Source organism: Amborella trichopoda, chromosome 8 (assembly GCF_054954075.1).
Source record: "Amborella trichopoda isolate Santa Cruz 75 chromosome 8, AtrichopodaSantaCruz75HAP2 v2.0, whole genome shotgun sequence".
In the NCBI taxonomy this organism is placed as follows: domain Eukaryota; kingdom Viridiplantae; phylum Streptophyta; class Magnoliopsida; order Amborellales; family Amborellaceae; genus Amborella; species Amborella trichopoda.
The window spans coordinates 1,160,926-1,177,170 of NC_142343.1; the positions used below are offsets into that span (position 1 = coordinate 1,160,926).

Below are 16,245 nucleotides of genomic sequence, written 5' to 3' on the forward strand. Positions count from 1 at the left end.
TTGTTTTAATGCTGAAAAATCTTCTAATTGATCATCTTGACACCAAGATGTCCGAATATTAAAAAGAAAAAGATTTTGAGTCCCAAAAATAGTGCATCTTGCAACACATTATCTAGACCGTCCATTTTCAAGGCTTTCATATGTTTATAGATATGCTTGATTTTAACTATTTTTTAAATTTAAAATTTTATAATTAGAGATGAAAATATATTTTAAGATAGTCCTAAGAATTTTTTGCATCAAAATTATATGTTATAATAAAATTTAGAGGTATACCTTAATTGGATTGTTTAAGATTGCAACCTTATAGAAACCACACCCTTTTGTTCATCTGAAATTTTGAGTTCTATCCATACAAGATTATTTTCAAGATAGGGTTTTGAGTTTTTAAATACCTTAATTGTTGTCTAAAATTTGGACTTCTTGTTCCAAATTTTAGCCGAGGGAGCAAAGCCACAGTATGTCAAGCAAGAGTAGTAAATCACTATATAACTCATAATCAAAAAACCTTTACATCCATCATCTTGAACATTATGGTTGTCGATTCCAATTAGAATTTTAAATTCTAAAAATAGTATATATTATAATAAATTATCTAGACCCTCCATTTCATCCTAAAAATACATATTAGTAGAACTACAAGATCTTTATTATTTTTTAGTTTCAAATTTCACTGTTGATGTTAGAATGGAGATTTTCATTGCCTTTCCATACAAGGATTTGAGACGAGGCTGTTTTCATAAAACCTAAGCTTTATAGAAACCTCATCCTATACTTTAATACCATGTTGTCGGAGAGAAAAAAATTTATCCTGCAAAATTCGATGGCTTGAGGTAGCTCCACAAAGTTCAAAAAAATTCATTTTAAACTTTAAGCCCAATCAAGAGTGTGCCTTTGTCACCCTATAGCTAGAGGTGTCTCATTTTTCTGTATAAAATATGGAAAAAAAATTTCTATGATTAAGAATATGATCAAACGCATTACCTCAAGCAAAGACACTTATAAGCGATTATGATCTTCAACAAAAAATAAATGGTTCGCACTAATTTCTTTCTTCTTGAGTATTTGAATATACATATATATATATATATATTCCAAATATAGAAAAAAGGGATATGGTATACCTTCACATACAAATCATGCAACTAACAACGAATTTGATTAGACAAATAAATATTAATCACATACGAATAACATTTTTATTTGTCCCGTACCCAGTAGTATTGATCAGATAAATGGGTTTTATAATCACACATATACCGCTCAAAATTAATGGCTCCAAATCTCTAAATACATATAAATTATATGGAACAAGTTGAAAAGCTCTAAATTCATATCATGTTTTTCAAGTCCTTGACCGTTCAGAAAAATTATATTTTCTAAGGTTTGAATATGATTATTTGGATGATTCATCAAACATGCATGGTATTGGCATTACAAAAAGCAAGGCCCATTTCATTTCTAGCTCTACAGCTATCTAAGGAGTTCTTGAGACTTGAGACTTGAGACCCCTCTTTCTGTCTCTTGCTTAAAAGACGCGATGGTTCATCTCTTTCTCTCTCTCTATCTTTCCCTCTATTTCTTAAAAGATAAGATGGTCCATCTCTCTCTCTCTCATGTACAGTGCTAGAGGTCAGATTAATATTTGAATTACCTCTCTCTCAACAATATTCTTAAAAGACAACAACGACCCCAAATTGTAAACCCCACTTTCTCCAATCAATTCTTCAAATAAATATTCTCTCTCTCCATTGATTCCAACAGTCCAAGGAATCACGTGCAGGAAACCATACATTTCGTCAGTTTCATCCACCAAAGCCCTACAGAAACATAACCATTTCAAGACTAGAATATACATGAATTATAAAGATCCCAAACAGATGTATATGAACATCTTAAGCCTCAAATGTGTGTGTGAGAGTAAGAGAGAGAGAGAGATCCCATCTGTTTTTGTGCCTTCTATGGTACCCTTCGTCTGTTCCCAGCTTCTTGAGAGAACAACCTATACAAAATTGTCCTCCCACAAAGCATGGTTCTCTCCCATCCGCATCGATCATAGAAACACCAAAAATATGTACAAGAAGTTCCCTGATACAAAACCCTCCTTCCCATATCGCATGGTTTCTCTCCCATCACACATCAATAGAAAAACTCTGAGAAGATGTTCCTGAACATGTTAAGCCTCAAAATTTGAGAGAGAGAGAGTCTAGGTAACTTCATCTGACCCCACATCCCATCTTTTTTTGTGCCTTCTTCAATCCTCTTCCTCAACTCTCAGCCTTTTACAAGAACTTCCTGAATCCCTACCATGTGTGGTTTCTCTCTCATCGTAGTCCCTAACCCAGTAACGATTAGTGTCATGGTACCTATGCCTCCTCTGAGAATGCCTATGGCATCTCCTCGTGTGATCATGACTTCGATGGCTCCCAGGAATTTCTCTCTCTTCATATCTTCTCTTTCTTTCAGCACTGCTATCACTCCTCGCTATCTCTTCCCGAGTTCTGTCTCTTGTGCGATCACTTTCCCTCTCGTAGATAATCTTCCCTCTACAATACATTTGCTCTCTTCTAAAGAACTCATCTATAGTCTCTCCCTTTCTTTGTTGACCTGGTTTTTCAGTCTCAGAGTTCTCAGCCATCACTGTATCAGATTCAGTGCCTTCTCTCCCTGGAGAAGCAGATTCCATTGGTACAGGGTCTCTCAGCATGGGCTCCTGAACACTTGTGGCAAGAGTTTTGGGGCACCCAAGAAGAACTGAATCATGGTTCTCTCCATCAAATTCACCAATTTCCCTCTCAATCATATCCTTAGGTGTAGATTCTAGGAGCACTAGTGCCTCACTAGGAGAAACATGGGTTTTAGTCCCTTCATAACCCAAAACTGAAGTATGGGTAACAGATGCATTGAGTTTTCTTTCAATAGCAGGTTTTGTTGGAACAAAGCTATCCTCCTCATCGAGCCAACCATAACAAGGTGCTCTTCTCCGCACACCTCCACTTCGTGAATCATTGGTTTCTCTCTCTAAGTGACCAATTTCTCTCTCTCTATGCTCATTAACATTTCCTCTCACAAGCTGGTCAGTTTCTCTCTGTATTTGGTCAGTTACTCTCTTTATATGGTCAGTTCCCATCTCCACACTCGGTGAAATTGGACCAATTTTTCTCTCCACTCTTGGTGCAACTGGACCAATTCCTCTCTTCACTCTTGGTGCAATAGGACCAGTGTCTCTTTCTATACTTAGTGCACTTATATTGGTATGTTGGGTGTTGACTGTACCTTCCTTTTCGCAGAGAACCTCCTGGATGGCTGTGTTGGCATTTTCTGGTTCAGAAGGAGCTGCTATAGAGATGTGAACCCAATTGATACTATCAGTAAATATTTTCACTCTCTACACAGCAAACAGTAGATATCAATCAAAACTAGAGACCAAAACTTCGGCAAATCTTGGCCAATTCAAGCTAAATTTTGGTTTTGCTCATGGAAACGAAGTTTGCATATTACCCATTGTGACAAAATTCAGTTTTGGAAATTTTTCACTGATGATCAATCACAATACTTTCAAACTTTTGGGTTTTCTCAGGCAAATCCAAAAAACAATTAAAGAAAATAACAAGGGATAAAATCACAAAAAGTAGGAAAATTGTAAAAGAATTACGAGATATTTCAAAAAAAAATATTGTTTTCCCTGTACATTTTACTTTTTTTGGATAAAATTTCCCTATACAATTTAAGTTTCAATGAACTTTTTTCAAAATATACAGGAAATAACAAAATGTCAAATCCCACATATTTGAAAAGTATGTTTGTTTTTTATATTGAAATTTTAGAGAAATTTCCAAACAAAAAACAGGGAACATTTGTCACTCTGCGCATAAGTAACTTCCAGCCGGAATAAACTATAGCCCACCTTGTTCCTAAAACACAGTGCACCTTCTCAAATTGGAATCATTAAAGGAGCTATAATTCCACCACAGTTCCAAGTATTTTGCAGTTTAAATTTAGCAAAACTAAAAGCAACCCCTAAGAAAGTTAAAATAAAATAAAAAATTATTGCAGTGCAGTCAGAAATCCAACACTGAAACTTGGCGAGGAAGGAACCATTAATATTATATGAATAATGACATAAGAAAACTTAAGAGGAAGGAATCATTGATATTGTACAAATAATGACATGAGAAAACTTAAAAACAGAGACAGAGAGAGAGAGAGAGAGAGAGAGAGAGAGAGTTGCCAAAGTAACTAACCGGAAAATCTGGAAACGAAATATGGGAAGTATGCTAAATCAAATGGACGATACCATAGTCCACTAGTATCACCACTGTCCAATGAAATGAGGAAAAGTGATAGGGAGAGTGGATCCACCAAAACAGGAAACGACCCCAAAGGAGGGTCTTCCTCTCAGTGTCACAGCTCATCATTTCAACTGAACCGTAACCCCAATAGACTAGTGTTTCAATATTCAATTGGAATATAGTATAACTTGGCCAAAAAAAAATCGCCTGAAGAATCAGCAGCTTGCAGCTGATCAGATTGATTTTTCTTGTGGTTGTAAAAGGCTCACCATGTTTAATTTCTCCATCCTCTTCTTCACTTGCATCCTTCAAAACAAAAAAATCATGAATGTTTTACGCACCAAAAGTATTGATTAAATCTAATTCTACAACTTGATGTCAAAGCTCAAAGTTAATTCATAAAAAAAATGGATGTCAAAGCAATCCATAAAGTACCTCAAGCAACAGGACATCAAACAACTCAAAAAAAAGAAAGAAAAAACATCCATTTAATATGCATTTGGTACTGCAAATGAAGCGATCAGGGGTGATTATCATATCAAAATAAATTCAGCATAACAAGTGAAGTGACAGGTACGAGGCCCTCTTATCTGTCCTAATTTTTACCTCTAAGAACCTTAGCTGTTGCAAATTTCCATACGACTAGACTTACAAAAGAAATAAGATAAAATAAAAGGAATGCTAAAAGGTGATAAAAAACCCTTGATATTGGGAATAATTTCTTTTTTGAAAAATAAACTAATATTTGCTCTATAAATATTTTGGAATATATAAGGACAGTAAATTTCCTAAGATCAATTCTAAGCTTCCTTGTGGTCCAAATCTCTCCACCCCAAAACTAATCGGCTTTGATGCATTGATTGTGGGCACAATAAAACAAGCAAAGAGTAGTCAATAATTTGATGAAGGAATATTTCAATCAGTTCTGAAACAGATGCGTTCTTTATTTTCAAGATTCCAAACCAGTCAAATACAATTCTGCAAGCTATGCTTTCTGATCGGAAATCTCTGTTTGCAAGATTGTTAGGTTCAAAGAGAAGTTAATAAAGAGAGACAATTAAAATCACAATCTCAAATTAAGCAGGATAAATCTCTTAGTCTTCTCTTCTTCCCCCACAACTATGTTCAATATGTGATGAGAGAAAAAATAATGTATTCATTAAAACCAAAATAGGAATAAAAAAATGTTTGATGCATTATCAGGAAAGTCGCAGATAATTTGAGTGAATCTTATATGAGTAGTCTATTTAGTAACTTCCGAAACAATAATTGTTTGCATCATCATGACAAAAACATTGGCTTTTGATGAGCGTTATATGGTGCCAGTAACAGTTTTGAACTTCAAGGTATCCAAATTGCTAATCTCAAAACTGAATTAATTGTTAAAACTAAGATTCTCGTTCCAGCAAACTTCAAAAGAATTGGATCGAAAGGAAAAATGACCATATAGAATGAAAAACGTTGGTAAATGATTGCCCATTTATTGACTGTCTCATTTGTAGGACACTGTCCCCCCATGCGACATTTATGTTTGCCAGCAACTAATAAATGTGATGTACCAATATTCAAAAAAATAAACGTGAATGTACCACTATTCCAAAAAATAAATGTAAATGTACCAAAAATTTAAATTACATGGCAATAAATCGTATATTCAGATATGTAGTTAAAAATGTGTTGGTAGTCAACAGATCACCATTTGCCAGCTACTTATACATAGGGCATGTATTGAAAATATCACTCCCAGCATTGTTTTATGATTAGAAAGGAAAAGACCTCATGAGGTCCTTTTACTATTGTATTATTTACAATTATATGTGATGGGGCAATGAACCCCACTGGCAAATGAAGGATAAATCTAAAACATATCATTTCCTTTTCTAAACCCTAGAGGGTTTTCACTGGATATGTACGTCCATCTCAAAAAAAGTGTGCATGCAACAGAGCTTGCAAAGATATTCCCCCGAGTTTTCCGAGTTTTGTTATCCCATTAAACGACTGGTTCCCATTTTGAATCAGGAAACCAGACTTTGGTGGCATGGTAATATTGAACACACCTCAAACCCTATCGGTTTTTGTTCGAGTCCCAAAATCCTCATTACCGAGATGGATCAATGGACTTCTTTTCTACAATAGAAAAATCAACAATGTCTAATGTGTATTCTTTACCCATTTAGCCCACCATCTCCAGATCACTAACATGGAGAAACCTGTGTGAGTTGACTTATACTGTCAAAGGACTACTTTTCTAATTTCAACAGATATTTTAAAGATCCTTTCTGCACACTGTCATTGCCCCAGTTTTAAGTTTTAACCAAACATGTGCATCCTTTTGATCTAAGGATCAATGCCTTAGAGCCATCAGGATTAAGTCTCTTCAAGATATGAGTTTGCACTTCCCACGAGAGATATCTCTGCATTTTTCTTCTTAGAACTATTGTGGAATTTTGGGAGACGATTAAATTTTTTAACTAAAATTTCAGCACAGCCTGGCTTCCTTTGAAGCGTACAACATGCATTTTATTTCTCTCACAAGCCAATACATCTATTGGAAGTAAAGATCAATATACAAGTGTCTATACATTTCTCTTGACCAAGTTTAAGATGAAAATTTATGCTGGGTGGTCATGCATTCTAACACGTGCTAACAAGTATGAGTTCATTGAAGGTACAGTTGAACCTTAGAAGTCCCAGGCATGCATGAACATAAACTACTTCAAGAACAAGACACACCATATCCTCCTCTCTCTCTCTCTCTCTCTCTCTCTCTCTCTCTCTCAAACCATCATCATCCACCATTTCCTTGGGTGGTGATGACCAAATGGACAATGATTTTTCCATAGTCATTAGACTAATAACACACACATACATACATATGCACATGTTTCTATTACAAAGATCAATGTGTTTGCACACACACACAGAAGTTGTAGCACAATGCTCAATGTGTTTTGAGCATAGTTACCAGAAAAGGGAGCGAGGAAAGCTCCAGGATCGAAAACCGGAATGAGGAGCAGAGAGAGGCTTGAAAATCCATCATTGAGGGAATAAGTTACATATATCATGAAGTCAATGGATCAAGATCCCTAACATGAAGGGAGCAAATCCCAAACTGAATGGCATCGCAATCCGTCTAGCTTAGGATTGAGCCTTCAAATGTCACTTGTCCACAATATTCTACTCTGGGGGTGAATCCCATTTTATTTAAGCAAAGCTTCATTCCAAAAAATTACACATGAGGATCATCATCTTCATCATAATTAGAGCCTTTTCCCAACTATTTGAAATCGGCTGCACAACTCCTGGGTCCACTATTCTGCTCTATCAAGGATCATACCCTCAGTGAGGCTACAAGCCTCCATATCTTTTCTCACTATTCCAACGGTGTCTTTTTGGGCCTACCCCTTGCCCTCTTTGAGCTTTCGTATTGAACCAACTTGCCCCTCATAACGGTATTGTACTAGGTCTACTCTGCATATGGCCAGCCCACCTAAGTCTATTTTCTCTAATCTTATCAACTACTAGAGCCACACTTAAATTCTCCCAAATATAATCATTTCGAATCATGTCCCTTCTTGTCAAGCCACTCATCCATCTCAACATCCTCATCACATCTACACTCATCTTATGGGTATGATGTTTCTCAACCGCCCAATAAAGCAAAGCTGGTTTCACAATTTTCCTATAGAACTTCCCCTTCAGCTTCATTGATATGCGGCAATCACATAAAAATCTTGTTGCACATCTCCACCTTGCTCATCCTGCTCTAATTCTATGTGCAACATCTTCCTCAATCTTCCATTTTTCTAGATTATTGACCCAAGATATCGAAAGTGCGTTCTTTTTAGTATTCATGGCCATCAATCTTAACTATTTCCTCATCTCTACTCCCATTATTACTAACTTACATTCCATGTACTTTGTCTTTGTCCGCTGATTTTAAAACCTTTATTCAAGTGGATTCATTGAAAAAATTGAACACCTACTTGCATTGGTTTGCCTGCTTACACACCTAACCCCTTTTGGCACCAATCAGTTGGACTGGACGATTCCCCCTCGAATATCAATTGATGATTACATTTAAGAATGTTGTGACAGACTGTTTTCAAAAAGGAAATATTGTGATTAAATAAGCGTTCCTTTTGGGGAAAAAAGGGAAAGACATTGCTATATATAATTCTCAATAGATCTCCATTAAAGATTGCTAGGGGCTCTAGGACATATAAGTGAGAGACTCGTCAAATTTCCAAGCATACATGTTATTTCATTGCCTTATAATTTCATCACTCATAACTCCATCATCATCATCATCATTTTAGCCTTTTTCCAATTAATTGGGGTCGGCTACATGAATCTTGGTTCTTCATTCTGCTCTATTAAAGGTCATATCCTCAGTGAGGCTATAAGTCCCTATATCTTTTCGGACTACTTCCAACCATGTCCTTTTGGGCTTACCCCTTGCCCTTTTCAGTCCTTCTATTTGACCTATTCACTCCTCCTAACAGTTGTTGTACTTGATCGGTGCCACCCATGGCCAGCCCACCTAAGTCTACTCTCTCATTTTATCGCCTATTGATGCCACGTCTAAATTCTCTTGAATAGATTCATTGTGAATTTTATCCTTTCATGTCTTGCCACTCATCCATCTCAACATCCTCATCTCCGCTACACTCATTTTATCACCTATTGGTCTCACCGTTGTCCTATAGAACTTGCCCTTCAGCCACATTGGTATGCAGCGATCACATAAAATTCCAGTTGTACATCTCCACTTCATCCACCCAACTCTAATTCTGTGTGCGACATCTTCCTCGATCTCTCCATTTTCCTAGATTATCGACCCAAGATATCGAAAGTGCGGTCTTTTTTGTACTTTCTGGTTGTCAATCTTAAGTTCTTAACTACTTCCTCGTCTCTACTCCTATTATTACTAAATTTGCACTCTATATACTCTGTCTTAGTCCGACTAATTTTAAAACCTTTGGATTTTAAAGCATCCATCCAACGTTCTAACTTTGTGTTGATATCGTTTCGAGTCTCATCAATCAAAATTATGTCATCTGCAAACAACATGCACCACAGTACCTCATCATGTAGGTGCCTAGTTACGTTGTCCATAACTAAGACAAAGAGGTACAGGCTCAATGCTGACCCGATGTAAACCTATTGTCATTGAAAACGCACTCATTTCTCCACTAATTGTTTGTACACTAGTAACCACTCCATCGTATATAGTCGATGTAGTATCTAGAGACGCCTTTTTTTTCCAACACCGCCAATTAAATCTCAAGGTACTCTACCATAAGCATTCTCTAGATCAACAAAGACCATGTGGAGGTCTTTTCCCTTCGCCTTAAACTTCTCAATCAGTTGCCTAAGTAGGAAAATAGCTTCAGTTGTTGACCTTCCTGGCATAAAACCAAATTCATTTTCAGATACAATCATTTCATGTCTCAGTCGTTGCTCAATGGCTCTTTCCCAGAGCTTCATAGTGTGGCTCATAAGCTTTATATATATCTCCTTTGTTCTTGTAAATAGGTACCACAATGTTTTTTCTCCATTTGTTTGGCATTTTCATTGTTCTCAACACCTCGTTGAACAGCTTTGTCAACCAGTCAACGCCAATTTCCCCTATGCACTTCCAGAGCTCTATCGGATACCATCTAGTCCTAAAGCCTTTCCTATCTTCATCCTTTTCAAAGCTTCTTCCACTTCCGACATCCTAATCCTACGAATGTATCAATGACCTCCATCGCCACTTGTACCAACAGTCCCTTCTACTACTATGTTTCCATTTTGTTCGTCATTTAATAATTTTTTAAAATAGACTCTCCACCTTTCGTTGACCTCATCATCCTTTACCAAAACCCTTTGATCATCACTCTTAATGCATTTAATATGGTTTAGATCCCTACATTTTTTCTCTCTTATTTTTGCTAATTTGAAGATATCTTTTTCACCTTCTCTTGTTCTCAATTTATTATATAGATTATCATATGCCTTAAGTTTTGCTTTACTTACAATTTCTTTAGCATTTTTATATTCTTCTAAGTTTTGACCGTTTCTATTACACTGCCAAGTTTTATAACATGATCATTTTTCGCTAATGGCCTTTTGAACCTCATCATTCTACCACTAAGTTTCCTTATCGAGGTTTCTTGTCCCTCTAGATTCCCCTAAAACTTCTTTTGCCACTTTCTTGACACATTCAGCCATCTCATTCCATATTACATTGACAACATGTTCAAAGTTCCATTTTCCTTCTTCAACCCATAAGGTAACTCCAATAGAAGTCCTTCGAGAGATGGACAGGACCCAGTGAACTAGCCCCAAGGAAGTCAACCCTATTGATCGCGATCTTATTCCTCGATTAGAATTGCAACTCAACTATCTTGTTTATCTCCCTCCATTTTCTTCCTACTCTCTCCCTACACTCTCTTATTGCCCTTCTTTAAAACTAATCATTTGTAAAGTTGTAAACTAAAAAATATATACGAAATCAAGGCCTTTAAATATGTGTAGGTCATAAAAGTTTGGAGATCCACACACCATTCTATAAACCTGCACATGTGCTAGTGAAACTCACTCCCAAATGAGAAGATACTCGATTCCAAGTTCATCCAATTGCAGTTCCAATTACTCATGGAACCGTGGTTTTTGGCATAGGGATTTGGATACCATTAACCTGGGATCTTGTTCCTTGATTTCATGGATCAAGATCCCTAAACCAAGAAAACACAAGGAATCGAGATCCCATGTCTCAAAGTGCGGGATCGAGCTTTCAAACGCCCTAATGCACCAACTGGCTAAGGATGGGGCGGCTGCTCGTGAAGTGGATCCTTGAGTGCACGGGGACTGGAGTTTCTTACCTTGGTGCTTCTTATTTGTTCCTTTTTTGTGGTCTCGACTTTTTGGATCCACTATTCTCAGCTGTATAATTTTTGTACTTGGCATTTTTTATAAGCCCCACCCATTGTTTGTATAAGGGCTTCTTGGGTAAAGCCCATTTTTTGACGAGAAGTCCGGTCTGTGAGTTTTCTCGCTAACCTTTTGTAACTCCTCTTTTATTAATACAACAGTTAACAACTTCAAAAAAAAAAAAAAAAACAGAACATTCCAATTTGTGTGTGTTTGAGTACATCATCTTCCAATGGACAAATTTAAGCAAGGTCTAGTAGTAGCTCGATTTATTGCCATTATATTCTCATCAAGGTTAAATAGTTATAGAAAAGTCACATCACACATTTGAAAACACCAATAAAGTGCAAATTTTAAACCCTTGAGGATAAAGTTTGTACTAGTTAAGCACAAAATAGCTCTCGTGACACTTATTATAGACAAAACATTACTATACATATGGAAGAGGTTTTCAACAATCTGTGGATTTGGCACCACCAAGTTGTTTGACCAGTGTATGTTCACCTTAAATAAATGTTCATTGAGAAGGATAGGAAGGATACAGAGTATGAAATAATTTTATTCACAAAAATGACACATTAGCAGGAGCACAGAAAAGCAAGCACCAAAAGAATAGTTTATCACAGGCAACGATTGCTAGAAGATTCCATATAATCGTCCCACCTGAAATAGATTCATGCTCATATCCATAAGGGCACATGTAGACAATTGGAAACTTTCCAAATATATACATTCAATCACATCTGGAAAGAGAGTGTCCAGTAGTCCAACTTCCTAGAGTATGCCATACTCGAATGCCGAATCCAACACCATTCTCACTATCAGATGGATGAGAGGAATGACACAAGAACATTCACAAAGCTAACAAACTGTGGATGTAGCCATGGAGCATAGTACCCCATACTCCACTAGACTGGTGTCCAATACTCAGGTTTAGGAGTAGTGAGTCACTCAATTTGACTCACCTTTGGTAACTTCCAAGTTCTAAAACAAGTGGACTCAGTAGGGGTGAAAATGAGCAACTCTTGTAAAGACTCGCAAATTTTCCATAACTTGGGCGCAGTCCAAGTCCTAGATAAGCCCAAGTCTTATCTGAGCCCTGTATGAAACAATAAATATTCCAAGCAATATCTGAGACATTGGTGCATAAGAGGTCAGTCCACTTTGATATAGACCCACTCGAATCTCAAGTGAACTTTGAGTTCTCAAACCTTGCAAATGACTTTGGCATACTCTCACCTTTAGCAATAGAGGTGGGGACAAGAGTTGAAGGAATCATTGTCAAAGTACTAAACAGAAAGTTGATGAAAATATCGAATTCAGGAAAAAAAAACAATTCTAAGATAGGAATCATCCTCAATAAAACAGGATACATGCATAATGCAATCATAGATTGCATATTACAAAGAGGTGAAAAAACTCTTCTGCAATTGAAAACTGCAGAACGAACTTCAACTTTTAGCTTAGACCACCAAGCGGCAGTCATTTTTTCCTTCTTGCTGCATTCCCACATGATGGGGCGTCTAGGAGTTGTAATGCTGCCTCCTCCTCCTCAACCATCCATCCCACCCCCCGATCCTCCCAGCCTCTTCTAGTATTTCCCTTGTGAAGACCAAGGCAAGTTTTATCATCAATGCCTCAAGAAACACAAGGATATACGACTGAAAACAAACCTCCCATATTCAAACATTGAGATTATCTCATTCATAGCATTCCTACATACTCCAATGAAACACTGCATGTTACCACTATAATATACCGTCTTCCTTTAAAGCTATTTCTCCCACTCAAGGGATATTTGAAAGGAACTATGTTTAAAAAATTATTCAACTACTTTTTAATGATTTGTCTGCTTAAACATCCTTGCTCAAAATGTTGATTACTTTCCCATACATGAAATAATTGTGTTTGAATTGACCATTGTTCAATATTCTAAACATTTCAGCATAATTTAAATGGTTTGGCACATTTACTCTAACCTCCCAATGTTACAATTATTCTTCCAAAATGAAACTTTGAATCCAATTTCCAAGTAACCAGAACTTTACATGCAACATGTTACTTTTAAGGTCCATAATGGAGCAATCAAACCTGCAGCCAAGGGAGCAACAACAGAAGCCCCAAACCACAATGAGGATGATCTTATAAGGCCACAATATGTATCTGAACATGCATTGAGTAATGATTATAATCATAAAAATATTATCTCGAGTGAAAAGAGAAAAAAAGAAATTGACATTTTCAAAAAGAAAAAGGATTTCCCATATAAAATTCCAAACATAACAATAAATGAGAGGCAAATTTCCTAACCCAAACAAGTACCAAATTCTCACCAAAAAGCAGCACTACGCAATCTCAGCACTGGGCGACATCAAGGCTGTAGAGAAACACTAAAAAGAAAAGTGCACAGCAATATGGCATCTTGCTTGCTACTCTAAACATGCATTAAAGCACATGAATCAAAACCCTCATATTGCATAACACCAAGAAAAATCAGCCAAAAATATATAACGAATATAAAACATGCATATTGCATAACACCAAGAAAAATCAGCCAAAAATATATAACGAATATAAAACATGCAAACCCTTCAGAAATCCCAACCCAACCCTCAAGATGTACATAGAAATGCCTTAAAACATTAAGAAAATAAAACCCAGTATAAAATAACAAAATTGAAAAGATGGGTTACCTTTGGTAAACACTTTTCTTGATCCTCCAATATAGTATCAATAAGCAGCCTATATGATGCTTCTTCGATGAACAGCCACCCTGAATCCCCGCCGTAAACCTAAGAAACAACCAAAATTCGAAAACTCCAATATATCATTCTCAAACTAAAACTACCACTCAAAAAGAAATGCACACAAAAATAACTACGAAAAATCCATAGAAACCTAACTTTCATTCAAAAAATTAAGAGAAATATACCATTTTCTTTTTTAAGAGAAAGATGCCATTAAGAGAAAGATACCTTTAGAAGTTTATTTACAGTGCAGGTTATAGTGGACTTAGAAAACCCAAATGGAAGCAGTGCATCAATGGCTGCATCGACCCTCCTCGATCCCGACTACACAAAAAATATTCAGATAAATGGTAATTAGAAAAAAATAACCCACTAAGAGAAAAGTAAAGATAAAATGACAGACGTAATAGAAAGAAACAACCCAGAAGAACAGAAGTAAGAATGTAACTCAGGAAAACAAAAAACCAAGAATGAGAAGTGACAGGAGAAGAGCGAAGGTTTCAGAAAATGAAAAATAACATGGTCTTGTTCATTTACCCTTGAACTTCTTCTGTTTCGGGTCATTGCATAAATGGATTCTAAGAAGTGGAAACCAGTAGGGTTTTAGCTCCGTTTGCAGTCACAAGTTTAGAGAGAGAAAGAGGAACAATTTTAGAGAGAGAGGGAGGGAAAAGGGAATCTGCGCCAATTTTCGAACGGAATTACAGTCACATAAAAGTATGAGCTAAGTATTAAGGACTTGATACGACACGCGTTTAGAAACTGCGACACTTATTTTCCAACCTTTTTCCTGATATCACGACAAAATTACTTCTACTTAAAATACCCAATTTGCTCCTCTTTTCAATGGTTCCATGGTAACAAAAATGCGATTTTTAAAAAAAATTACAAATAACCCTCGAGGCTATACTTTTTATTCAAGTTACCTCAACTAAATTTCTAACTTTCTACCCCAAATTATATAGCAAATACCCCAATTAAAAATAAATAAATAAATAAAATCCAAACTACTCTCTCATACTTTTACCCACGCCTCTCTCCCTCTTTCCCACGAAAAAACGATCTGGCCTATTTTTAGGATTGTCCGACAGTATAATGCCGATCCAATAAATAATAGTGACGGTTCGACAGTAGGTACAAAGAATGGTCTAGCACTACAGAGAAACAGTCTGATAACAGGCCCATGCGGTCCAGTAACAGGCCCATGCGGTCCAGTAACATGCCCAAAGTGTTATCCAGCAATATCAAATAGCGGTCCAGCATTTTTTTTAGTTTAATGGGTCAAGCAATGTCAAAAAACGGTCCGACAACTATATAAGCTCGCGTAGATGTCCAGCTAAAATTAAATTTTTATATACAAATGAGGGTATTTTTATCAAATAAATATACTTTTTTTCACTTTGGAGGGAGGATACGTGCTAGAAAAGTGTATTTTAGGGAGAAAAAAATTTTGGTTGAGGTAACTTGCACAAACAGTCTAGTGTTATATGTTATTTATAGTTTTCCCTTTTTTGAGAGAGAACATATAAATGTGATGTTAACACCAATACTATTTTTTTTTTATACTAGAGAGGCACGGTCGCTCTTAACTATGCATAAAATTTGGTAGATAAAAGTATTTTATAGAATTTGATAAAAAAAAATTTCAAAAGTATGGTGCATTTCGAATCTGGCTAAAAGATGCATTCTAGTGCTAAAAACTCTTATGATGGCCTTAAAATCTATTTTTATATCTAATTATGAAACTTGGACCTCACAAATAGTGTAGATCGACCAAATCTATATATTGCTTAAATTTTTGAAAAATAGATGGTCTAGATAATGTGTTACAATTTATTTTTTAGGAATTCAAATTTTTTTCTTCAAGTCCCTATATCTCAATATCGAGATGATCAATTGTAAGGCTTTTAAATGTCGAAGCGGCTTTTATGGGTCGGTGTTGATGTACAACTTACTTCAATAGTGTAAGGTTAACAGCTTATTTAAAAGGTGTTTGAAGTACAACTTACTTCAATAGTACAAGGTTAACACCTTATACAAATGTTTTCCAAAGTAATTATCCTTAAGATGATGTTTCTATACGGTGTCAACCCTGCACTATTGAAGTAAGCCACATTTTAAAACTATGCTGCAAAATATAGTTTTGGTCTATGGAAGTTTTGCAATGGCATGAAATCTATTGTTACCCCTAACCATGAAATAAAAAGCTCAAAAAACAATGTAGATCAAGTAGGTCTGTGAACAGTTCAAATTTTTCAAAACAAAGATAATACATTACAAGATGCATT

General features: G+C 36.1%; 1 protein-coding gene across 2 annotated transcripts; it reads right to left on the bottom strand.

The window, feature by feature from the left end:
• Positions 1-1,710: 1,710 nt before the first annotated feature.
• Positions 1,711-14,660, bottom strand: LOC18437902 (Nucleolar histone methyltransferase-related protein). 2 transcript variants are annotated; one of them, XM_020669572.2, is made up of 5 exons: positions 14,495-14,660; positions 14,186-14,281; positions 13,904-14,002; positions 4,562-4,598; positions 1,711-3,336 (listed from the first exon to the last, which is right to left on the bottom strand). In XM_020669572.2, the coding sequence occupies exons 1-5, from the start codon at positions 14,519-14,521 to the stop codon at positions 2,255-2,257; spliced, it is 1,341 nt and encodes a 446-aa protein (XP_020525231.1). In that variant the 5' UTR covers positions 14,522-14,660; the 3' UTR covers positions 1,711-2,254. The 2 variants fall into 2 exon arrangements, with proteins under 2 accessions (XP_020525231.1, XP_011624743.1); XM_011626441.3 differs by having other exon boundaries at positions 1,711-3,339.
• Between the last annotated feature and the right edge of the window lie 1,585 nt (positions 14,661-16,245).